A 24,354-nucleotide genomic window follows, 5' to 3' on the forward strand; every position below is an offset into this window, starting at 1 on the left:
GGGGCTTCTCACAGCACACAACACGATGGCTTCTGGAACCACCTTGTTCACTGGTCAGTTATGCACTGTCATCCGTCTCCATCCACCGGACACAGACCCACGCAAGCGAGTCTGTCTGAGTGCAATATGCCCTCTGTAGCTACACGTGGGCCTGGCTCATCACAGGTGTTTTTAAAAGGATGGGAGAAAGGGAAGAAGGGGGTGAGGGAGGCCCCTGGGGAAAGATCTTAGGCAGCAACGCGCTGGAATGCCCTGGAACCATGAGCAGGATGTCCCCTGCAGAGGGACCCACAGCACATCGCAAATGCCCCGAGTGTCAGACATCTAACAAACAGCCCAGTCCTAGGACTTTGACTTGAGGGGTTCTCTGGGGCACCCCGCAGACCAAGAAGGGGTGTATCCACTGTGGGGTTTCCCACGCAACCTGGCCGCAAAGGAGCCCACGTCCCGGGAAAGCCTGAGACCCCTGGTCAACCTTGCCCAAGCCAACACAGGCTCCCTAGAACCAACAAGCAATCACAGCGCGCTTCCGAAGGTGACCTGCAGCTGAGTTCTGCAGCCCCCGGAGGTGGCAGCCACGCTGTGCCCAGGACACAAGCTGCCAGCAGCAAGAACAAGCCCCCGATCGGGGCCTCCAACAGGACCCCATAACCCTACCGGACAGGGGCTGACACTCTTGCCTCGCAGACCAGGAAACAGCTGGACCCGTGTTACCCCTGCGCCTCACATAACCAAGATCACCTCGCTGGTAAGTGGCAGAGCCGGGGTTCGAACCCCAAATCTGACCTGCACACCTCTACTGTTCCGTGTCTTTGCTCCAAAGAGCGGCGGTCGGGCCTCTCTGCCCGTGCCTCGCTCACAACCACTGGTGACCTGTGCTCCTCTGGTCCCTGGGCATGGCCCCAGGGTGTGCGCCCAGCATGGGTGCCAGACCCGCAGGATGGTGTAAGAGCCCGGGGTGGGCTCTGCCAGCTCCTCCTCGGGACAGAGCTGACCTCGGTACTTTTAATATTCTCCCTCTGGCCTCCAGTCCAGCCTGATGCTCCAAGTTCATCTCTGTCTCGGGCCCTGCCCACCCCTCCCCCCGCCTCCTCCACTGTTATCTCTTAGAGGACAGGGTCAAGAACATGGGTGGGAGGGAAGGCACCCAAAACGTGCAGCCAGAGAGCCAGCCGCCTTGTCCGTGCACAGATTTTCATTTGTTTAACCCAACAAGCCAGTTCCCGCTGACCCCTCTTCAGGCCCGCAGCCCGGGGGAGTGGGCAGAGGAGACTCCAGGCTCTGGAGATGCAGCCTCCGGTTCCGTTTCGGGGAGTGGCCCTGGCCCGAGATTCTACAAATGGAAAACGGCTTACAACCCCCCAGACTGCCGTGGGAAAGAATACATTTCCTATGAATGCAAGAGCTTCCTTAGGACACATCACTTACCGTCACTCCCTGAATACAACTGTTCAGGAAAAGGGATGGTATTCGTGCGTGGGAGGATCCCTCTCGGCCTGCCCTCTGCCACCCTGAGCAGCAGGGGACTTGTCCTCTGCTCACCTGGACGTCAGAATGGACAGAGGTTAGGAACTGGACCCTGATCACTGGGCAGGGCAGGGCAATTCCCCCAGCTCTTGGATCAACTGCGTGGCAGGAAGACACAGTGGGTAACCGGCTGGCTTTGATCGAAAGGTCTGGGCACGAGCTGGAGTCCTGGAGATGGGGTGGGTGAGGTCTGACCACGGGCCTCTGTCTCTTTCCTCCACCCCAGGGGCGGCACAGTCAAGAGGGGAGCTCCTGGCCGGCTGCCTGTGGTGGGCAGCAGGGCCCCCACTGGCCCTGAGTTGTGACCAGGGTTGCAGGCTGGGCCCCTCCCAGCTCAGGCCCCAAGTCCAAGGTTTCCATTTACCCCTCAGTCCTCTCCTTGCCCCAAAGCTGGGCATTCATGCTGCTACTTTGGGATTCCCTTTTCCCAAGCTGCCCGCTCCTCCCAGCCCAGAGGGCGGGCCACAGGGAGGCCCAGCATCTCTATCTGCAAATACCCACAGGAAGCCTTATGATAAGAGGTATTTTCTTTTAAAAATCCTCAGAGGACAGGTCTTAGACCAGGGAGAGGGAATTACATGGAGGAAGGTTTGCCGGACAAGGAAGACGGGGGAACGGCTGCCCCAGCAGCAGGCAGGCTCCCTGCTGCAGACCTCTGGGTCCCAAGATGCCTCCCGTGGAGGGGACTGGTGGGGACACTGGGAGACAAGTCAGTCGACCCGAGGCTCACTGTGGGGGCTACAGAATAGAGGAGGGCTGGTGGTGCCAGGAGGGTCTCACTTGGCCCCAGAGGGGCTGGGGGCCAAGTTGGGCACTCACCTTGACACAGGGCACAGAGCTCAGAAGCTGGCTGTCTAGGTAGCTGGGTGAAGGAGGACCCCCCCCCACCCTGTTCTGGGGGAGAGGGATTGCCCAGACCCTTCCTGCTCAGACGTTCTCGAATATTCTCACTCCCAAAAATAGTTTCCTGAAACTTACAACTGGCATTTTTAAGGGTCCTTACAAATTTTCTGAGGATCAAAATTTCAGAGGATCAAAGGTTTTGTGAAGGGACTTTGGGCAAGGAAGTGCTTCATTTCTTCCAACAGGGAGACCGCATCTTCAAGTCAAGACTGCCAGGGCCCTGCTCAGCGGGGTGGGACGTACTCAGGCCCCTTCCAGCCAGAGCTCCAGGCACAGTGCATCCTGGCCGTTCCTGCACGGGACATCTGGGCAAATACTGTCCTCCACAGGGCGACGTCTTCAGGTTCCGATGTGAGTCCCTCTCGGTATCCTCGCCCCTCCAAACATCTGAGCAGTTTCAGAAACTACCCTGTGATTCCTGGCCCAGCCCCAAGTTCCTCCAGAGAGTGAGCAAGCTGGTGGGTAAACAGAAGCTTTCCCCGGCCTGGACTCCAGTGGGTAAATTCCAGGGGCCTCCAGGCAGCTGAGGCGGAATGGCCTGAGCTGCGGGCAGCCCCGTCCTCTGCCCACACGTCCCTCTCCAAGGGCCCTTGTTTGCTTACATGAGTGTGAAAGCCCTGGGGAGAGCAGGCCGGCCAGACCCAAGTCAGGACAGCTTTACTCCTTAGCGTGAAATGCGCAAGTCCTCGAGTCCAGACGGGACTACTAGCTTTTCTGAGAATCCGGAATAAGGCAGGATGTCTGGGCGAAACCGTGTTGCTTTCTGACATCCGTATCCCAACCACGGGTGCTGAGCGGCTGGAGAGCGAGGACAAGGCTGGGCTCACTGGGCTCCGTGTGCATGGCGGGTGTGGGGAAGGCGCATCGCCCTGGGACAGAGCAGAGGGCCCCACAGAGCAGGCAGGCACCCAGGAAGGGCCCGGGGCTCCCCTTCAGCGGGTGCTTCTCCAGGCAGCAGCTGGGTGGGCAGGGTCTCCGGCTGCGGGTGGGGCATGGCAGCGGCTGAGCGTCTGGGTCCCAAGGAGCCTCCCGCAGAGGTGACAGCTGGGGACCTTGTGAGACAATCGGTGATCCCAGGCCCCTAGCCCACCGTGGGGGCTACAGAATAGGAGTGGGCTGGCGGCACCAGGAGGGTTTCACTTGGCTCCGGCCTGGCTGGGGGCCAGGCTGGGCACTCACCTGGATGCGGGCACAGAGTGCAGCGGAGGGGGGGCCCGGGGGGAAGCTGTTGCCAAGGTGGAGCCAGCCGATGATGACACCTCAGCCCCCGCCTTCCCTTTGACTCAGCACAAACCACTGCAGGTGCTGGCTCAGAGCCCACAGGGGCCACAGTACACTAATCGGGGGCTGCCGGCATGGTGGGAAGGTCTAGGGGGCGTCACTCCCGCAGCCCAGGGTGAGAACTGAAGGCACAGGGCCGGTGCCTCCCGGCCTCCGCGGTCAGTGAGCTCTGGCCCCCGTGGCGCGTGTCTGATGCTTGGGGCTCTGGGGGCATCTTCCCAGCAGTGGCAGGAGACAGGTGCCCAGTCCCTGCTGTCCGTCTGCTGCTCCAACAAACACTGCCATTCAGATCCCGCCCTTGGGTCGTCTCTCCTGCACACGCCCAGGCTTCCCAAGGGTCTGGGCTGGGGGGCAGCAGGATAGGGATGCAACGAGAGACCCCTGGAACACCCTTGCTCCAGGCGGCTCTACCCCCGGATGCTGGAACCTCAGTTTGGGTCACAAGGGCTTCTGCCCCCAGCCTGGTGCCACCAGGGCCACCCTGGCCTCCCGGGGGGCACCCTACTGTCCTCTCAGCCCCGACCCAGGCCAGGCTTCATTTCTCCGTGACGGTCATGGGCAAGGAGGCCTCCTTTCCTTCCTCTTCCACCGAGAACATGACGTCCCCGCAGCTGCCCAGAGGCGGCTCTGTCTCCTGCTCTGGGAAGCGGGGGGCGTGGTCCACTTCCAGATCCTCCTCGAACTCGGGCCCTGCCGGCCCCACCAGACCCCGGCCCTCAGGCACCTCGGTCCTCACAGTCCCCACAATCACTGTGTCAGCCTTCATGATGTAGATCTTCTCTGCAAGGCAAAAGGAAGGGTGAAGTGAGGGGACCGAGGCTCTAGCTGGACAGGGCGGGGAGGCAGGGGACAGTTCAAGCTCCAGCTGTCTCTCCTGCTATGTGGCTTCGGGCCCCGCGACCCAGTCTCTCGGATGCACAGCCGGTCCCATCAACCTCACAGGTGTCCTGAGGCTCAAAGGACATAAAACAGCTAGAAACTGTGCGCTGAGGAGTGAAGGACTGGCCCCCTTGTGGGAGAGGCTCGTGATCTTCTCAGCAGGAGAAGGATGGGGTAGGGGGTAGGGAATGGGGGATGGGGTAGGGAAGGAGAGAGCCGCGCTGGGAGAGAAAATGAGCCCTGGGCAGAGAAGGCGGCGACTGCAGCCCCAATGGGCAGCAGAGGAGGCCAGCCATGCTGGCCACCGTCCAGACCCTTCCACACACGACTCCCGAGTCCTCACATCATGCCGCGCAGTGGACAGTCTGTTCTTGTCCCCGTGGACAGATATAAAGAACCTGAAGCCCTGAAACGTTAAGTGACTGGCCCAAAGTCACCAGGCAGTTAGTGGAACTCTCAGCAGAAACTCCCCCCCGACTGGCTGCCCTTTCCACTCCCGTCCGCGAGCCTACATCAGAAACCCGGGGGGGCCAACGTGTTCTGGTTGGCCTGGGCTGCTCCCGGTTTTCATAGTGAAAGACCTTTTCAGTTCAGGTAAATCCAGTTGATGACAGTCCAAGGAACCTCAGGCCTGTTAATAACGGAGAGCAGCCTGTGAGGCTTTGCTTGGGGCCAGATTTCAGTGTTTACTACTTATGGCCCATCTCCCGCCTTCGCGGCTGGGCCTGGCCGGTGCACGGTGGGGCTGCCTGGGCGTGCTGCTTGGGTGAATGTGGCTCCTGAGAGGTAGGACCGCCTGCAGTCCTCACTATTATCTGCTGGGGGTGGGGGGGGCACTTCAGAGGCTCGGGGGAGTTCAGTAAGCTGTCCAAGAAGCTGGGAAGGGAGGAGCCTGGCCTACACTCAGCCCAGCTTCTGACGGCCTTGAGCTCGGGGCAGGGTCCCAGCTCCAGCAGCTTGGCCCTGGGACTCTCTCTGGAGTCTCAAGAGGGAACTTGATAGCGGGAGTGGAGCAGGGGGCTCCTGACCTGCCTCTCTGGGTCACCCAGTTATGCCTATGCCCCTCTGATCCAGGAGCACTCAAAAGATCCCTGGGGGCCCTACACCCGCCACCCCATTGCATCAAGCTAGTTCTTCTGTTTTGGCTTTTCACGCCTCCAGGAAAGAGGGAAGTGTTCAAAATAGCAACGAGGACTAGAGGAAAGCTGCGAGTGTCGCAAGCTGTGGATTGGGTGCCTCTCACACACCCCAAAAGAGAGAGCAGGGTCCCAGGCCCCGGCCAACACCCTCCACCGAGGCCTGTAGGCCCTTTGCCCGGGGAGCCTGTGCAGAGGGCCTAGGAAAAGCGGGAGCCAGAGAGGGTGAGAGAGGAGGGACTATGGGGAACGTGAGAGGGCCCGGAGCAGCCAGACAGGGCTAGAAGAGAAGACGAGGCGTAGGGAACAGGGTGGGAGAGAAACGGAGGTGGGTTTGTCCGAAGAAGCTGAAGCCAGGAGCCAGGCTCTCCCTCCCTCACATTCCGAGGGTCCTGATTGCTCCAACTCTATCCCTCATCACCTGACCCGCCCCACAAGCTGGGAACGGAAAGGAGGGTCTTTCAGGGGCTGCTCGAAACTTCTATCCCACCCAGGGCTCTAGAATCCAGGGAAGTTATCTTAGTGGGCTGGGAGGTGAAGGGGCTCCCCCTGCCTGGTGCCCAGGGGCAGAGGGATAAAGCTTGGGCTGCAGTTTGGTCCCCCCTGGGGTACTAGACAGGTTCTGTGGGGCAGGGGGTGCTCCTCGGGGGTGGTGTCAGAAGGATGAAAGGCTCCCAAGCAAACCTCCAAGGCCTCTCTCCCAACCAGCCCGCTCGCCAGCAAGGCTAACAGGCTGGTTGGAGCAGGCTGCCCACACCCCAGCCTTCCTGGGAGCCCGGTACGTCCCTCCACCTGCCCCCGCAGCTCCGGACACTGCACTCAGCACAGATCCAAACGTTCAAGTTAAGACTTCTTAGGAAATTTAAAGGAGATGCCTTTGGTGGTATTACCCCGAATAACACTCTTCTTAAATAAAACTTGCTGAAAGCTACAGCGCCAAAAGTTTTGGTTTTGTATGAAAGACCCTGCCCCAAAGAGTTCTACCCACCAGTGCCTGCTGTAGAAACGTGTAGGATGATTACAAACGCCTCTCCGGTATTATCCCGGCAATGCTTAACCCTCCAGAGAAGACAGATTGGAGCCCACGAAGGCCCTGCCCTCAGGGAGCTCACAGCCAGATGGGAGGGAGGCAGGGGGCGGAGGCCACAAACCCAGTCATACTGCTGGGGGCTGACGACACTGGGTCTGGAGGCCCGGGGTCTGAGGGAGCACAACAGAGGGGCATTGGTCTAGACAGGAGAGTGGAGAGGGCCAGGAAGACTTCCTGGAGGAGGAGGCAAATAAGCAGGGGCCTCAGGACATCAGGAATTGACTAGATTCAAAGGGCGAGTTGGCTGTCCCAGGTGAGGAAGCAGCTCCCACAGAGAAGCTCTGAAGGGAGAGAGGGCTCTGTGAGCTCTGGAACCTGCCAGTGAGTGGGCAAAGCAGGCTGGACGGCTCAGGAGGCAGGTGAGTCTGGTCGGGCGGAGGCAGCTCATGAGCAGTGACCAGTACGAATGCTGGAGTAAGAATGCATCCTGGGATTCATCCTGACAGTGACAGGGAGCGTTGGAGCGGGGGCGCAGGACGGACAGGCATGTATTTCGGTAGAAACGCTCTGCGGTACCAGGGTGGAGAGAAGCCGGAGAGGAGGCAGGGAGAGCCTTGGGAGGCCAAAGCAGAAGGCCTGCCTGGGGTGGAGGGCGGCCGCGGCTCGGGAAGGGCTGGTCTCTGCAGAGGCCTGCGCCAGGGTGGGCCAGCCAAGGGGTTCAGAGCCCCGCAGGTGTGGGATGGGGCCGGGTCCCTGCTCTGCCACCCCGCAGCTGTGTGACACGGACCATCTCCCCGCACCCACCTGACAGTTCCCTTGCCCCGGGTGTGAAAAGAAAAGGCAGGTGCTGTCCTCAGAAGGCCACGTGACAGCAAGAGAGGACTTCCGTCCAGACAAGTGGCCAGTCTTGTTGTCACCGGAATGTCTCCTCCTGTCCCCGCAAGGGGCTCTTTGCTGGGGATGGGGGACGCGTTCACGGCTCACTTCAAAGTTGGCAGGCCCCCCAGGCAGGGGGCCTTCACCCGCCAACACAACTTCACAAGTGCCTGCGATGGCCCTGTGAGGGCAGGATCACTACTACACCCATTTTACAGAAAGTTCAACTGGGCTGCCGAGATGGAAAGGCTTTAAATCTCTCACGAAAAGCTGTTCCTACTTACAAGGGCGGGCGGGGGAACCCACCCCTCTTCCTCACCAGGCCTTCCTGCCCCAGGGTCTCTGGGTCCCGTCGGGGGCCCAAGGTCTAGTGCCCCGCTCCCCCTGCTCCCTCAGCCCTGAGCACACAGGGACCCCCCGAATCGGCAGACTCACCGATCCTGTTGTTGGTATGCTCCGAGGTCACCCGGGGGGGCTCGGGGAGGTCCCTGGGGGACGAGGGGCTCCCGGCGGGAGGGCTGGCTGCCAGCAGCCGCATGCTCTCTCGGCGGACTGCCCCGCTGGGGGAGGTCTCCGCAGCCGGGGGGCTCAGCAAACCCAGCTCTTCCGTGCCCGACTCCACCACCGACACACTCTTCAGCTGCTGTGGGCACAGAGTGGGTGGAGTTGACAAAGGGTGCCCCCAACCGCCCTGGGAAGCCCCTGTTTCTTCACCTCTAGACTCCAGTGAGTCTCCCTCTCCGCCTGAAGGCTGCCGCACACCACCCACGGCTTCTCGGCATGGAGAGCTGGTGCCCTGTGCTGAGTTTCAGAAGTCCTGTTGCTTTTCACTCGTACTAAATAACCAGAGCCGCCAGCATCCCCTACAGCGCTCACCGCGTGTGTGGCCTCGACACGTGTGAATCCTCACGACCGGCCTGTAAAGTGGCTAATATCAGCGCCCTCCCATTTCACAGACCAGGAAACTGAGACCCAGAGGAGTCAAGGAATTCGCTCAAGTAAGCGTGCGGGCCAGCCCTCGAACCTGGGCACCTCACTCTGGAATCCACACTTATCAGCCCGTCCGGGGAAGGGCGCACTCCAGGCCCACCGCAACTGCCCAGCCCTGAGCTCCTGGGATGGCGATCGGTTATGATCACACTATTGTGTTCTAAAAATAGCCATGTCTTCAGTTAAGTGGTGGTTTCGTTTTTGACTTTCATAAAGGAGGAGTGGTCTCATGGAATGTTCTAACGCATACGATGTACCTTCAGCCTTCAAAATGGAATGGCTTTGAGGGATTCACAAAATATAGCCACACAGCCATGACCATCCTTTCACAATCATCCGAAGTCCAAAAGATGGCATTTTAAACAAGTTTCTATGAAAACACGACTCCCGTGGCCAAACAATGTTTGATTATCTCACCAATCATTAAATACCTTTTTCATCAAATTTCCTGGTATTGTAACAAGCATATTTGTGAATGTGACCTCCCATAATTTGAAACTGAACTCACGTTGTGGTTCTGGCTGTTATATTAAGAAATTAAAGGACGGAAACCTTTCTCCATGTATGAATGTTTGAGTTGAAAGAAAGTCACGGAAAAATTGATAAATGGAAAAAACAATGGGTGAACCATACACAGCTGAGATGTAGCCGTATGGAGTGTTTTGTCTTACCCCATCCCTCAGCCCCGGAGGGCAACACCCCTTCTCTTACCACCCCCCACCCCCAACCCAGGGCGCTCCTGGAGGCTGGGCCCAGAGCAGGGTGCCCAGCCCAGCCCGCTGAGGGCCAGGTGTCTGGGCCCCTCCCTGGTAATTGTCAGTTCGGAGTAATGTTTGCAAAGCCCCTGGCCCAGCACCTGCACACAGCAGCAAGCTCTTTGTCAAAGGCAGGTGAGGAGGTCCTTCCAGCTCAGGGCAACAGTGTAGGGTACCAGCTTTGAAGCCCCACAAACCAGGGTTCAAGTCAAACCAGGGCTCACTGATCTATCTTCCAATCGTGGATCCAGCTCTCCTGTCCGTGCCTAGGTCTCTTCTTTTGTAAAATGAATGACAGCACCAACCTTCGAGTGCCGTCAGGACTACCCACGATAACTCTGAGGAGCACAGAGCAAGGTGCCTGGCTCATGGTAAGTGGTCCATACAGGATGGCTACATGGTCACAAATTTTTTTTTTTTTTTTTTTGAGAAAGTGAGAGAGAGAGCGTGTGCAGGAGAGGAGGGCGGAGGAAAAGACGGAGAGAGAATCTGGAGAAGGCGCCATGCTCAGCATGGAGCTCAAGGTGGGGTTCGATCTCACAATCCTGAAATCATGACCTGAACTGAAACCAAGAGTTGGACGCTTCACCAACTGGGCCACCCAGATACCCCTGTGATAGCTGAGTTTTCAAAGAATCATGTTAATGGCTTTGTTTTCCCAGTGGAGTGAAGGAGAAAAGGGAAATGACCCCACCTGGCACCCAAAGTAGCCCAGACCAAATCCATGGTCTGCCAGACCCTTCTGGAAGTCCCCGGCAGGATGAGCCAGGACCCAGAGACGGCTGAGGGGGTGGGGCTCCCCGTCTGTGCTCAGAACACCCCTCGTGGAGCAGACCCAGCCTGAACTTGCAGAGGGAGCCCGCACCCCCATCATCGTGGGAGGGGAAGGACCCACCAGCAGCTCTCAGAACCAGGGGAGGAGTCCGATTTAGGGGCACAAAAGCGAGGGAGGCGGGGCGACAAAGGGCTACTTACTGTCGGGTTCCTCCCAGGCCTGGAATCTGCAAAAAGAAAAAGAGTAGTGACTTCACCAAGGAGGGTCTGGCAGCTGCCTGGTCTGCCCAGCCCACGTATGGGAGGCAGTGACACCTGTCAGACACTCAGGCTGGATGACAGGGGACAGTTACAGAACCCTCGCCCATGCCTGGACCCAGAGGCTCACTTTCCAGCGCTCGCCTCAGCAGTGGCTGCGGGAGAACTGGGAACCACCTCTCCCCCAGCCACGAAGCCACCAGGGCACCGGACTCCTACTCCAGTCCCCCGCCCCACTCAGGCACAGGAGAGGTTCGGGAGCGGCACACACCCCAGCTGGGGCTGAGGAGGCAGCCTCTGCTGCCTCGGAAGTTGGTTTGGGGCCGCCCCCACTCCCTTGTAGCCCCCAGGGTCTAGAGAGCCCAGAACTCCCTGGAGCGCCATGCAAAGCTCCCACGGAGGACTTCAAGCCTGGGTGGGGGCAGATGGCCCATCCTGAGGACCTGTGCTGAACCCCGCACTGGACACACCCAGCGTCAATCGAACCTGGAGGCCTTTGGCGGGAGATCGGTTTTTTATTACACCTGCCGGAAAGATCCCATGGGACCCCCTTCGAGGAGGACAGCGGCTCGTCACCATCCCACCGCCTACCATCCCTCCTCCGCGGGGCTCAGGAGGGGCTGATTCACTGATTCTCAGGCCGCAACTTTATCTTCTCATCCCAAACCCCCACCCCACCATCCACACCAGCGCTTCTCTCATATCAAATACGGGGCCAGGTCACGGCCAAGCATAGGTTGACGTTTACCCATGGCCCACTGGCCACCTGAGAAGGCTGGAGATTTGGTGCCCGGAAACCTGGTCTACACTGGGCAAATCAACTCCTGGCGTAGACCGTCATCTGGGGACACACAGCCCTTGAGGAGTCCCGAGGAGGCCCTCTTGGAGACTTGGAACTCTTGTTCCAACCTGCCGTTAGGCGTGCATACCTGACCAGAGAAATCTACTCTGGAAATGCCAGGGAGCTGCATCATCTCGAGATCATTCTGACCTCAGCAGCTCTAGGAACCGTCAACCCTGATCGTAGCTGAAACACTCACTGGAGCCCAACCAACTAGGATACTACAAGTAAGACAAGAGGTTTGAACGTGCTGTGTAGACACTAGGTCAGTTGGGGGACACACTTTCATGTGCTTCTAAGTGACTATCAGCATGTAAAATATGTCTAATGTCTAAAGAGGAAATGAACCAGAATGATGGTCAAAAGAAGAACATGTATGAAATGACACAATTTTGGATTCTTTCCTCTTCTTCAATTTTTTTTTTTTTTTTTTTTTTTTTTTTTAGAGAGAGAGAGAAACAGTGAGAGTGCGGGGGTTGGGGGAGAGGGAGAGAGAAAAATCTCTCTTAAGCAGGCTCCATGCCCAGCGCAGAGCCCGACACAGGGCTGGATCTCAGCTTTGAGATCATGACCTCAGCTGAAATCAGGAGTTGGATGCTTGACCATCAGAGCCACCCAGGTACCCCACCTGGAGTCTTGATTTAACAAATGTTAAAGTTTCCTTCGTCTGGTAACTGATGTTCCCAGCAGAGTGGTCACCTTGGGAGAATATGGTTCATTCCCGCTGGGTGGCCACTGTTACCCAAGCTATCCCTTTGAGAAATGCTCTCTGGCCTGAGGCACATTCTTTTAAATGATGTCAGTGAAGTCTAATTTTTGCCCTTTGAGAGTAATGTTGACTTTTGCAAATAGCCAGCTGTGGTTTAGGTAGCCAGGGGGAAAGAGTGTGACAAAGTAACAAGATAAAATAAATAAAAGTGATAAAACTCAGTCTTGGAAAGGATGTGGGTAAAAAGGAACACCGTGGCTCATGCCCTGTGAACTGGTTCCATGTTTCTCAAGAGCCATCTGGCAGTGAAAACCTCACACTCTTTGACCTAGTAAATCCCACTTCAGGGACACACCCTCAGGAAATAACCCAAGAGAACACAACAAGGCTGTCCGCAGAGGTGGTAGTTATAATCAAAACACTGAAAGCAAGCCAAATTGCAAACAATGAGGCAGCTTGGCAGTCTTGAAGCAGAGCCCTTCCTAGCAAGAAAGCCCCAACACAATATCTCTCCACCTTCCCAGCTTTAGTTCTCATGTCTGGAAAATGGGACACAGCATGCCAACTCTGGAGGGTTTTTATGAAGATGAAATGAGACCCAAAACGTGAAGGTACCCAGTGATCAGTCCCACTGAGAGCACGCGCCTTGACATGATGTGGTAAGAACGATCCTGTGCCCGTGTGGTCTTCCTCCCCCAAACTTGCCATCCAGCTGTCACCAGGAAGAAAATTAGGAGCATCCTGTACATAACTGGCCAGTAGGCCTCAAAACTGCCAAGGCTGGGCGCCTGGGTGGCTCAGTCGTTAAGCATCTGCCTTCGGCTCAGGTCATGATCCCAGGGTCCTGGGACCGAGCCCCGCATCGGGCTCTCTGCTCAGAGGGGAACCTGCTTCTCTCTCACTCTCTCTCTCTTCCTTGTCCCCTCCCCCAGCTCATGCACGCACACGCACCCTATCAAATAAATAAACAAAATCTTTAAAAAAAAAAAAAAAGAGCCTCTTACACACACACACACAAAACACCTAAGTAACCCTAGATTGTGGGCTGCAGTTAAAGGTAACGTATCAGTACAACCTTAGCTACCGGACAGATACACTGAGGTAAGCTGTGTGCAGTGGAGGGAGGGAGGATGCCGGGTGTGCACAGGAACTCTCTGAACTATCTTTTCAGATGCTCTACACATCTAAAATGGTTCTAAAACATGAAGTCTGTTGAAAATTTTTAGAAATTTAAATGTGAGAAAGGGACCGTTCCCAGGAGGCTGTCTGGCACGCGGCGGGCCCCGGGACATTAACGTGGTGCGGCGCTCATCCCACCAAGGATAAAACCAGCATGTGACACTGACTCTTGGAAACAAGCATAAAACAACAGAAAGGTGAAAAGCCCGAATCCAGAGGTACCAATGTCTATCTACAGGTGCCTGACAACCCATGTGTGTACTTTGATAAAAACCCAGGACAAATCATGCTGAGAACAGAGGTCAGATTTCCTAAGTGCGCGTTCCCAAAATATGTGGCTTTAGTCCACGGTCTTCATTATTGGTTTCCTCACTTGGGGGAGTAACTACGATCTTCTCATAAACGCGTCTGGCACCTGAGGACACGAGTCCACGGACACATGAGACGTTGGTGGCCCCCCCGGGGACAACAGCATGGTATCCCCGGGGCTGCCATGAGGGCCACTCCAGCCAAGCCCGTGAGTTCTGACACTGATGCTAGCACTCCCGTCCGTCCCAGCCACTCCCCCCTCTCAGTCCCGGCCCCCCCATCCGGCCTGGGGGCCCCCCGGCTGCCGTGGGAACCGGAACAGACCGGAGGAAGGAGGCTCAGCCAGGCTTTGGCAACGGCACCCCTAGATTCAGATCTGGGCTCATGGGAGACACAGCTGATTCCAGGGTGAGGGCAGGGAAGGACCAGGTAAGTTGGGATCGTCTTAAAGAAGTTCTCAGAACACAGAAGGATGGGACAGAAGGACACCAGGGCCGAATCTGAACATTAACTAAACAATGATGGCAAGAGAATAAAACAGAAAGCCACGAGTACATGCAGATATAAATAGAGACGACGAAGAAGAAAGTGTGATGAGGAACCGGTTCTTCAGAGAGCCTGGAAGTTCCTCCCCCGAAAGCACTTACTCCTTGCCAAGGAGAAAAGAACAGCCCCGTGCTGGAGCGGCCTGGGGGGCCACGCTGGCCTCAAGGGCTCCCAGCCGGCCACGCCGGGAGAGGGATCGACCGGCTGGAACCTGGCAGGACAGCCGCCACCTGGGGAGCTCAGCACCCCTGCTGGGATCTTCCCGCCACCAGAGACCCACGACCTGACTCCAGTCTCCCACCACAAGGACTGCACGGGGCAAACCCAAGCGGAGGGACGGCCAGGTCAGCGGGGGGATGCTCGAAGGTGGCAAGGTCACAAACGGGACAGAAAAGACAGGAACGGACCCAGACTGAAGGAAACTCAAGAGACGTGACAACCAGATGCCACACGGGGTCCTGAACTGGATTCTTCTGCTGCAGACGACATGGTTGGGACAAAGGAAGGATCTTGAATGGGGTCTGAGAATTCGTCGGCGGTAACGCACCAGTGTGAATTCTCTGATTTTGGTGGCGTCCCTGAACTACATAAAAATACACCTTGTTTGCATGAACACACGCTAAACTATGATAAGGCATCGAGATACTAACTCGCCTCAAAAAGTTCAGAAAAATTAGTTCTTTGCATTTCCTTGGGACTCTACCCTAAGCTTGAAATTGTTTCAAAACGACAACAACAAAAAAATTTTTTCAACTTAAACCTGCCAGAAGTAACAGATCAGGACTTTGGCATCCATTAAAACGAAGAATTTTAGTCTGGGTTTCTCAACCAGGCGCAATTCCCACCCCCAGACTCTTCTTAACCGACTGGCCTTAAACAAGCTCCTTGACCTTCCTGTGGGCCTGGTTTCTCATCTGGGAAATGGGGGACAAAAGCTGCAAACGCCGCCCAGGTCTGCTGTGCATCTGGGCTCTGCTGCCGAGGACACGGGCCACAACGTGGAATGGACTTGAGAGACGGCCGGCAGGTGCTGGAGCTCCGGGACAGGGAGGGCCGGGGCGCGCATCCCCACCTGGCCAGCCATTAGTCCCTTGACGCACCTGATGCTCATCTACATGCCAGAGGGAGCGAGGACCCGTTTCTGTACCCAGCACAGTCCCCTGGACCACGATTTGAACACGCGAATGAGCCAGCACGTGAATGGACGCTCCCTCGCCCCTTTGGGCCCCACTGCCCTGGCGGGGACCGAGGCATCGACCCCCTCATTCTGAGTCCTGGGTGCTTATCCTGGCCTCGCCTTCCCTCCAGCTCGGGCCAGGAACCCAGACCCCGCCAGGGACCCACCGGAAGCCAGAGGGCCAGAAACAGCCCCAAACAGGATGGCTGCCCTGAGTCTCAGGGCTTGGTTTCTTGTAGGTCTAACTTCTTCAGGGAAGGTGCTTTTCTCTCTCTATTTTTCTCTGTGGCAAAACTGCCATCACGAAGGTTTGAAGAAAAAAAAAAAAAATAAACTGACAGCAATGGAAATTTTAATACTAGAAAAATGTCAAGAAAGCAAACATGGGTTTCAATGAGACATTAAGGCTGACAGCTCATGGAAAAAGGCTTGAAACTATCAAAACACAAAAACCCCCCTTGCTAAGATCACAGCAGGTGCTTGTGAAAGTCATCAAATTTGAAACAGGCCTCAGTGGACGGGTTTTATGCCCAAGTCCAAAAGCGGGCAGCAGTGAGGGTCTCCGAGGGTCCTGGGGAGACGGGGAGCAAGAGGGCCGTGACCTGGCCCAAGGCTGCCCACTGGGCTCGTGTGTGGACACTGGAGAAAGGACGAAGCTTGCGGGGAGGGTGGCAGAGGGGACAGGTCTGAGCCCTCCACAAACAAAGCCCACAATCTCAAGGACCAGCGCCTGTGTCTTGAGTCTCACCAGCTGTGTGGCCCCCGCCAGTGACCCACTTTTGGGCCTTGACTCCTCCTTATGGAATGGAGATCATCACCCATCTCCCTTGGGGTTCCTGGGGTGGCGAGACCCTTTATGGGAGCCTGCCTTGAAACCAGAAAGGGAAGTTCACTCCTTCCCCCTGGGGTCGGGGCCCAGCACACAGTAGGTGCTCAATCAGTGCTTGTGGAGTGCTGGTGAGACCTTGTCCTGCCTGAAAGGGCTGCACAGGGGAGAACAGGGACGTGGCGAGGATGGCTGGGACCCACCCTCACCCCCACCAACACACACGCGTGTGCGCACACACACACTCTCTCTCTCTCTCTCTCTCACACCCGGGTGAGAGCTGGAAGTAGGTCAGGGGCTCTGGCAGGTGGTCTGCAAAAGTTGGCCTGGAAGCAGGGCCAGAGAGGCCTTCAGAACAGCCTAGAATTCAGAAGGCCCTGAGATGCCTGGTGAGGAAAGCAGCCTCCAGCATGGGCGGCCTGTTGACCGACATCGACCCTTAGCTGCACACAGCTCCCCCCTCAAATGAGCCGCACAGCCGCCATCTGAGGCAGACCTTGCCACTCCCCTTTACAGTGAGGACACTGAGGCAGAGGAATGAAGAAACTCACCGGGGCCATGCAGCTCGGAAGTGGCAGAACCAGGATTCCAGCCCTATCAGCCTGCCCTACAGACCCCATGGCCCTCGCTGCCAGCAGGAGAGGGGCACAGAGCGACAGGGAGGAGGGGGAAGGGGCAGAGAGGCCAGAAAGGAAGGGAAGGCATTCAGAAATGCCTCTCCAGGGGGTGGGCACTGTGGAGGAAAGAATGAAAGACGAGATGGATCCTAGACCTTCCTGCCAGCCCGCCATCCGAATGCCACGGAGGACCGTGGAGGACGGTTCCCGACCTCGCTGCATTCCCCTTACCGATGAGCCTGTGCAGAGAGGGAGCCCTAGACCCAGGGCCCAGAGCCGCTGTGTCCCTGTGGCCCGAGCAGCCCCCTCTGGACATCTGGACACTTACCTTCAGGCTCCAGCTTGGGCCGGAAGGTCTGGACAGGGTAGCACGGGTAGAGCTCTGAAAGGACAGTGGAGTTGGCTGCAGAGCCTCACGCCGTGCCCCCCCAGGGCAGCACAGAGCCCAGCCTGGGCTAGCGCAGAGCCCCTTGCCCTCCCCCAGGCCCCAAGCCCCGTGCACTCACTCTGCTGAATCCACTTCCGGCAGGCCCTCCGGTGGCACAGGAGGAAGGACACGGAGCCCAAGACCACCACCAGCAGCATGACCATCCAGAAGAGAAGGGGCCCTAGAACACAGAGGCGGCCCTGCTCCCTCCGCCCTGATGCTGGGGGGCCCAGGAGCCCCCGCTGCAAGCACCCTGGACGGTCCTCACCCTGGACTATGTTCTCCTTCTCCTGGGGCACAGAAGCCATCGGGGCTGGCAGGACCCAGTCCTCCCCCAAGAGGGAACTGAGACCCAGACCCTCTGCCTCCCTGGTGCAGCCTTATCCAACTGCCCTCCCTCCCCTGGCTGGAGGGAGCCTGTCAGGGCGGGTAAATGGTTGACAGAAGAACAAGTCACTTCTGGACGGTGAGAAATTGAGGAGTCGAGGAGCCGGAAGGAAGGAGCCGAGGTCCAGAAGAATACGGTCTGGGGCCCCTGCCAGGCGCGGGCCCTGCGCGGGGCGGGGTGGGGGGGAGGGTCGGGGGGGGCAGGTGGAGCAGTGAGGAGGGTGAAGTGGGGAGTCTGGGAGGACTCCAGGCCCCTCCAGATGGGAAGCTCCCCAAGGGCAGGCACGGGGTCTTCTCTGCACACGCACCCACTCAGCACCTCTTCCCTGAATACCACGCAGGCACCATTACCATCTCCTTTTACAAACGAGGGAAACTGAGGCCTGCGAAGTAACTCACTAAAATGGCAAAGGGCAAACCACAAGAATCACGGCTTGGGCTGGGCCGGGCCAGGCGGCTCCAGAGCCCACACGCTTCACCGCTGTGTGGGTGTGTGTTTCTACGACTTAATTCAGTACTTGTTCCTTTTTTTCTTTGGTCACTTACGAAGATAGTTACTGTTAAGTCCACGTTCAGATGTTAAAACGTAGTAGGTGCCGTCTATGTGCTTCTCCAGCTTTAACGTGCATGCTGATCTCCTGGGATCATGTTGCAATACAGACTGTGGTTCGAGGGGCAGGGGTGGAGCCCAGAATTTGCTCCTCTGACAAGTTGCTGATGCGGCAAGTCCCAGACCGCGTTTGAGGATGGCCGGCCGGAGGGCTGCCGCCACCTAGTGTTTGACACTAGAACTGCAAGCCCTACACCAAAGCCCCTTAGAATGTCCCCAAGGAGCCCCAAAAGGTGATAGCTACACGTACCCCACTGCTTACTGCCATGCGTGGTATGTGCGACAAAACTGAGGCTCAGAGGAATGAAGCAACTAGTCAAGGTCATGTCTTCATTGTCCAAGTGTTTTGTGAGTAGCAATTACGGGCCACGGGGAAAAGCTCTGAGTACAAGCCCTGCCCGGAACCGAGGAACAATCACTAGCAAGGGACAGAGCCACAGTCCCAGCTCAAGAAGCCAGAAACCTGGGGTCAGCCTTGGTCTCCCCCACCCAGTGGATGCTGCTGCCCAGGGACAAGCCTCCCTCCTCCCAGCCCCCTGGGAGGCAGACCTGTCCTTTCTGGGAGGATTAATGGTTACCTGAAACCAGAATGGGCTTTCCCGTGGAGGAGAAAGAAATGGGAGTGCTCGTTGAGATGGGGGTGTCTCCCCAAGCGTGGGTGATGCCCCTTCCATGCTCCTTGCTGATCTGGGGGTCTGCCGAGGAGACCAGAGGGGCAGAGGCACTGGCAGGAGAGAAGGCAGAAGTAAGACTGACGGTGGAATTGGAGAAAGGGAAGCATGTGCTCAGGAATTGTTCCCAGTTGTGCCAGCCCAGAGTCCCGCACGCATCCTCCAAAATGACTTGTGACCTTGGCACAGAGATCCAGCCCAGGCCCCACCCGCACCCCCAGCCCAGCTGCCCCCAGATAAGGCCAGGGAGTCACCTGGTGGGCGTCTTGCTGTCCTCTGGGTTGGTGCTGCAATCAGGGTGGGCCTTGGGGGGAGGTGGCTTATGGGTGGCATCCCTTTCAGCTGTACCTGCAGGAAGAGGTCTTAGAATTGGTATCAAGGAGCCTTACCCAGCAGGACTAGTAACTTCCAGGGTTTGGTGAGGCCAGAAGGACACTGCAGCCAGGTAGACTCAGGCTGGTGTCCTGACCCTCTTTCCCTCTCCCCTTCCTTCCTTCCCTCCATGCCACAACTCTTTATTGAGCACCTGCTATGTATCAGGGACTGTGCTGAGAGCTGGGACGTAGCAGTGAGCAAAAGAGACCAGATCCCTACTGTCAGGGGCTCACAGGCATGGTGGAGGGCTCACAGAGGTGACACGGGTGTCACACAAAGGTACACGGGCTCCCCGTAACACAGGACTTGAACTCGTCTGTCCAGGGAGGCTTCCCTCAGGGGACCACTGCTGGGGTGTCTGTGTGGGTGGGGCTATCTAAGCAGAGGAAATCAAAGGCAGGGTGGCCCCTAGGCCCCCTAGGTGGGGAGGGAGGAGAGCAAGCGCATGGGAGAGGCTGGTGAGCAACACACTTGTTCATAGCGGCATTCTTCAAAGTAGCCAAAGAGTGGAAACAACCCCAATGTCCATCAACTGGACAAATAAATAAGACGTAGTGCGTCTGCACCCCAATACTGTGTGGCAATAAAAGGGAACCGTGCACTAAGACAAGCCGCAGAGCACAGAAGCCTCGAAAGGATCACGCGCAGTGAGAGAAACCTGACACAGCACGGATTCGGGAAATGTCCGGAAAAGGTCCATCTAGAGGGACAGAGAGAAGGACGAGCCCTTGTCCAAGCTGGGGACGGATATGAGGATTGACTACGAAAGCCACAAGGTTTCATAGATTGTAGTGATGGTTTTATAACTCTGTAAATGTCTTTACAGTCATTGAATGGCACACTTAAATCTACAGATCCTGGGCTATGTCAAGTGTACTGCAACAAAGCTGTTCTTAAAAACTGCTCCCCAAAGCGAGGGTTTAATTAGCAATGGGATGGGATCAGTGTGGTAGATTACATCCCGGGCCCCCCTTCTCAGATGGGGGAGGTGTCTGTGTCTCTGCCTCCCCAATGCCCTGGGACTCAGATGATCCTCGGAGCAGGATGGAAGGAATAGTGTGACTGTCCCCAGCCTGGGCCGTTCTGTACTTCCACCCCAGCTGTAAGGAGAGGATGCTCTGGGCAGGTAGCAGCCCCCACTCGTTCAGGAGTAAGAGAAACACTTGAAGCAAACGCAAACCAAACCTGCGCGCCCAGGCAAGACAGCAAAGCCTCCAGCTGACCCAGGCAGGACAGCTGAACCCTGAAATGTCAACGTTGTTTGTCGTCTGCTATGCCTGCAGCTAGAGCTGGCTCAGACAGGCAGGCCCGTGTCTCAAAGGATCGAAGTGGAAAAGCTGCCCCCCACCTTCAGCCAACTGTGATCACACAGGAAGGTGGCTTGGTGCTCTACACCTCCTGATTTTATGCGAAAGAGAAACCTGATAAATACATATAAACAAACACATGAAATTACTATCTCCTGATATTTAAACGTAGCCTCGGTTTTTTGAAAGTTCCTTTCTTTTGAGATCAACTGTATTAAGGCATAATTGATATAGGAGAAAATGTCCCCTCCATTGTACTCTTTGATGGGTTTTGAAGACTGCGTCCTTCCAATGTACCTGTACCTCCATTCAAGATCTAGAACATTCCCACCATCCCAGTAAGTTCCCTGGTGCCCTTCTGCCATAAACCCTCCTCCCGCATTCAGGCAACCACTGGTCTGCTTCATGTCTATATAGATTAGTGTGCCTGTTCCAGAATTTCATTAGACCGGCTCGGGCAGGAAGTACTCTCTGGGTCTGGCTTCCTTCTCTCAGCATGTTTCTGCGATTCACTTATAATGCACGGCACACTCGTCCCTGTGGAGATGTGCCACATTTACCCGGTCACCCGCGGATGGACATCTGGGTTGTTTCCAGATTGGAGCTGTTATAAATAAATTATAAATTATAAATAAGGCAGCTCTGAATGTTCTTGTACAAGTCTTCGTGAGGACATACAATTTCATTCCTCCTGATTCTTCGGAGCAGAGGGGAAGGCTGTATGTGACTGTGCCGACCACACAGAATGCCTCTGAGGACCCGTTCAAGGACGGTCTCCTCTGATCTGACCCAGGCACCTCTTCTTACAGGTGCGAGAGAACCACGGAGCCAGATCTAGAGCCAGAAAGCAGGGCTCCTGAGTTCCAGGTCTCAGCACCCTCTGTTGGACCACGCCCCCTCCCGCCTGGGGACCGAGCACATTCTTACGAGCTTACAATTAACTGCTTTTCTAGGGTTAAGAAAACTGGCCCACATTTGAAGTAGGTCATGCCCGGCCACTATCCCTCTCTACCCCATGTCCCTGGTGGCAGCACGCCTCCTCTGCTGTGGCGCAAAGCGGACCCCCCACCCACACTCATTTCCCTTCTATAAAGCTCTCATGCTGCTTCTCAGATTTTTTCCTGAAACGCGATGAAGAGAAAGTTAAGCAAGGATTAATTTCCTTCTTGGATTAGTATGGTTCTGAGGAACTCCCCTCTTTCGGGGTGGGTGGGTGGGGGGATGTCTCCAAATAGATGCTATGTGGTCCCTCAGTGTCACCAGATTATTACCAGAATTAGCTGAAGTCTTCAGGCTTTAGGCTCTGAGGAAGATGAGAGGATTTGTTATGATAATTTCTATTTATTTGCAAATCAATACTGAATTAAATTTAAAATGTTACTGGTTTCCACAAGAGATGACCCTCAGGGCTGGAGGAGTGCTTGTGTTCAAATATATCACCTGTGGCTACCCCCAGGCAGCACCATGAGTCGGAGCTCCCACTGGAACACCTACCGGAATGCAGCGAAAGAACCGCTGTCCTGGGGCGCCTGGGTGGCTCAGTGGGTGAAGCATCTGCCTTGGGCTCAGGTCATGATCCCAGCGTCCTGGGATCGAGCCCTATGTTGGGCTCCCTGCTTAGTGGGGAGCCTGCTTCTCCCTCTCTCTCTGCCCCTCCCCCAACACCCACTCATGCTTTCTTTCACTATCTCTCTTTCTCAAATAAATGAAACCTTCAAAAAAAAGAAAGTACCGCTGTCCTCCTCTAAGTGGAGAAGGTGGACCTAGTGCTCCTTGGGTGCCTCTCAACCTCTCCATGTGCATCATACCTCACCTGTAGCCTTCCTCCTTTCTCCCTGGTGTAGTGACCTTCCCCCTTTCCTCTTCCTTTAAATCTGGAGGTGAGGAGAAGGTATTGTTTAGCCCCTACTTAGGCTGCCTGTGTTGTCTGGTAAGAGCCAACTGAAAGAGGGGGGAAAAAAAAGAGAAAGAAACTACCCACACTTAATCCCAATTTAGAACTAAAAAATACAGTATTTGCCAGACTGAAATATTTCTCTTTAAATCCAAACACCTGATCCTTGGGCCATTTGAAGGAGAATGGTCTTAGCCTCAAGGTCAAACGGGTTCTCTTTTTGTGCATCCAACAAGTGCTTAAAATCAGATAAAATTTTCATCTTCATATTTGGAGTGTAGGTTTGTTGGCTTTTTATTTTCCCTAGAGTTCTTAACTGCCTTTTGTTTTCTTGTTGAGAAGAGAATAACGCGCCTTCACCATATCATCAAGTTTTTCAAACCTACTACTCAGGAAGTTTACTGTAATTCTTTCTTTCATTCCTGCAGACAGGACAGCTCACTGGAGCCCTCCTCCATTTTTCTGTTCTCATCTGGCTCAACTGGTCTGCAATACAGCTGTCATACTGGGACTTCCCCGCTCTCCTAGGATAGAGTCACTGTGTTCTAGATTCATGGCTTTTTCTGTTTGTTTGTTTTAGCCCCTCATTTAGCCAGATAACATCTTCAAGTACCTTTTTAAGAGAGGACACATGAGAGAAAATCTTCCTGCCCTTTTATGTCTGAAAATGCTTTTTGATGCTTTCCAACTTAATTGTACTTAACCGAATAGAAAATTCTAGGTTCAGAACTAAGAAGAAGCTGATGTGGTCTGGTAGGGAGGACTCCGGGCTGGAACTCAGGATCCTTATGTTCGAGCTCTACCTCTGACCATATGATTCTCTCCATCCATAAAACTAGGTGGGTAAGATCAGGTCACAGGTGGTGAAAGGCTTTGAATGGGCCCTCAAGAGACATTCTGTGTAGCCAGCACAGTACTAGTCATCCATCTCCTGGGTATTTACTCATGAGAGATGAAAATATATGTTTACACAGAGTTGTACAAGTCTTTTTATAATTGCTTTATTCGTAATAGCTCCAAACTAGAAATAACCCAAATGTCTGTCAACTAGTGAATGGATAGATAAAGACATCTATTATGTCTAGGTCTGAGTAATCTTCATTCATCCTGCTTTGCTCTTGGTCGGTCCATCTGAAGTTTCATATTTTTCAGGTCAAGTAGGCAAGGAAAGTTGGGGCATCAAGGTGGGTACAAGGCCCGGAGCACATAGTGACCAGGTCAACAGGGCTGTGAGCCCTTGGGTCCAGAAGACCCAAGGCTTGGGGTAGGGGGTGCACAAAGGGAAAAATGGCACTTGGGCTGACATGAAGCCCAGAGTACACCCGTGTCCCTGTTGGGAAGGTCACACCAAGGTGGTCACCAGACCCAGGCTGGGGCTTTGAGGCTGCCCAGCGACTGTCTACTCTGGGAGCATGACTGGGACGGCCCAACCAGACGTCCCCATCCATGTGCTCTGTCGACAGAGGGCGCAGCAAGAGCGAGAAAAAGCAAATGCAGCCAAGAGCAGCCTCCTTCTTCCTACAATGGCTCCCCAGTGCCCTCTACTGGCAGAGCTCAACATCGCGATCAGTAGGAGAAACGCGTGAAGAGTCCGGTCCTTTCCAGCACAGCAGGTGCTGAAGGTGAATGGACAGCTGAGAGGCAATACTTGGGAAGAAGCACACTTTCTAGAAACCTTTTTTGGTCCTCTTCTCTCTTACTATTTCTTTTTCGCGGCATTCTGATCTCTCTCCATGGGTGTAACAACTTCTTGAGTCTTTCTGTGGATGCTCATTTAACATTTTACATGTCTACTCCTATTCCTGAAGCCATTTCCATCGCTTCATCCACAGTAAGTGTTCCGTTATTTTGTTTTTCTCCATCATGCAGCTGGTTTCCCTTATCAGTCGGAATGGCTTTACTGCTCACTCCTATTTCCTTGAAAAGGACTCTGCGGCATACTCCAGTAGCTGGTGGGGTTTCTTCTGCCGCGTTGGTAGCACGGTCTTTCCACCCGAGGTCTCTTCGTGAGTAGGGGGTCCGGCTGGCAACTCTGGGCGGTGGGGAGTGTGGGCTGACCGTCTTCACTTC

The 24,354-nt window shown here is 55.6% G+C and overlaps 1 protein-coding gene across 1 annotated transcript in view; it reads right to left on the minus strand.

Annotated features, from left to right (window-relative positions):
• Positions 1–4,246: 4,246 nt before the first annotated feature.
• Positions 4,247–24,354, minus strand: part of TNFRSF8 (TNF receptor superfamily member 8) — a gene marked incomplete at its 3' end in the record, with an annotated part of 39,617 nt that continues 19,509 nt past the window's right edge. The window contains exons 7-13 of the mRNA XM_080801743.1: positions 18,963–19,056; positions 18,616–18,761; positions 17,120–17,221; positions 16,942–17,016; positions 16,548–16,624; positions 8,068–8,275; positions 4,247–4,491 (exon numbers count right to left, since the gene is read on the minus strand). Coding sequence (XP_080657869.1) covers positions 4,247–4,491; positions 8,068–8,275; positions 16,548–16,624; positions 16,942–17,016; positions 17,120–17,221; positions 18,616–18,761; positions 18,963–19,056 — 947 coding nt within the window. The remainder of the gene's footprint in view (positions 4,492–8,067; positions 8,276–16,547; positions 16,625–16,941; positions 17,017–17,119; positions 17,222–18,615; positions 18,762–18,962; positions 19,057–24,354) is intronic.

This window comes from Martes martes (genome assembly GCF_963455335.1).
Source record: "Martes martes genome assembly, chromosome: 4".
Classification (NCBI taxonomy): Eukaryota; Metazoa; Chordata; class Mammalia; order Carnivora; family Mustelidae; genus Martes; species Martes martes.